The 1,408-nt window shown below is 49.1% G+C and overlaps 1 protein-coding gene across 1 annotated transcript; it reads left to right on the forward strand.

Moving 5' to 3' along the window:
• Nucleotides 1–421: 421 nt before the first annotated feature.
• LOC140194028 (ovarian cancer G-protein coupled receptor 1-like) lies at nucleotides 422–1,408 on the forward strand. The gene has a single exon (XM_072251357.1). It carries the CDS (start codon nucleotides 422–424, stop codon nucleotides 1,406–1,408), a length of 987 nt encoding a protein of 328 aa, XP_072107458.1.

The raw sequence follows: 1,408 nt of genomic DNA on the forward strand, positions 1-1,408 counted from the left end.
CTGGAGTATTGTATGGATTTCTGCTCTCCAGATCATAGAAAGAATGTGGAGGTTTTTCGTAAACAAAGAACTTGGAGGCTTTGGTGTGTGTTCAGTCGAGGTTCACTCGGTGCTCAGATTCACGGGCGATGCAGGTTTTCTGCTGTTCTCTGTAAGGAGTTTGCACATTCTCCCCATCCCCATATGGGTTTCCTCCTACACTCAGAAGATGTATAGGTTAGGGTTAGTACGTTATAGACATGGCATGTTGGCACCAGAAGCATGGCAGCACTTGTGGGCTGCCCCTGCACATCCTTGAACTGGGTTGATCATTGACACAAATAACACATTTCAGTCTATGTTTCAATGGACAGTTGACAATTGAAGCTAATCTTTAATCTTTAACCCCTCCAGATGTTGCTTTGATCTTTGAAGTGTCGCAATGGCAGACAACCTGACACAAGGGGGTTCTGGTTCCAATTGCACCATAGGCATCAGAGAGGGACAATCCCTGATCCTCATCCTCTACGCTGCCTCGTTCTTCATCAGCCTGCCCGGGAACTGTCTGTCCATCTACGTGGCATGCCTCCATGTGAAACGCGACAACGAGATTGGTGTTTACCTCCTGAACTTGAGTTCCGTGGACATCCTGTACACAATCACGATCCCCTTCTGGTTCTATGATTGCCTTAACCAGAGCAGCGACATGCTCCTGTACAACGTGATAACAGTGGTGACTTACAGTTCCATGTACCTGAGCCCTGCCTTCCTCTGCTGCATTGCTGCAGATCGTTACCTGGCCATTGTGTACCCACTCAGGTTTTATGAGCTGCGGACAATACGGGCAGCTGTGGTGGTATGTGCCATCTGCTGGGTCACCCAGTTAACCTGCCACGCTCTGTTGCTCCACAGGCTAGCTCTGTTTTCCAACTTCAGTTCCTCGGTCTATAAAGAGCCGCCCCCGATGAATGCCGCCCTGTTCACCGAGAACATCACCCGCATTGTGTTTGGTTTCTTCTTCCCCCTATCCATCTTCCTCTTTAGTTCCCAACGTATCTACAGGATGGTGGCAAACAGCACTTCCGTCGAGGACAAGGAGAAAAGGAAATTGGCAAGGCTCCTTTTACTGTTGCTTCTAGTCTACATTATCAGCTTTGGTCCGTACCATGTCACCTTGCTTGCCCGCAGCCTTGCGGAACCAGGCAACTGTTGCTTTGCCCAGAGTATTTACCCCTTTTATAATGTCTTCTTTGCTCTGACTGGCATGAACTGTGCCGCTGACCCCATCCTCTACTGCTGGCTGAATGACACAGCCAGGTATGACATTCTTCAGCTATACGTGTCTGCGAGAAACAGGCTGCTGAGACTGTGCAGTTGGTTGAGATGTCAGAAAGGTTACCCCAAGGAGTCACCAGGACTTTCTCTTTGA

The sequence above is a fragment of the Mobula birostris genome, chromosome 1, assembly GCF_030028105.1.
Source record: "Mobula birostris isolate sMobBir1 chromosome 1, sMobBir1.hap1, whole genome shotgun sequence".
Classification (NCBI taxonomy): Eukaryota; Metazoa; Chordata; class Chondrichthyes; order Myliobatiformes; family Myliobatidae; genus Mobula; species Mobula birostris.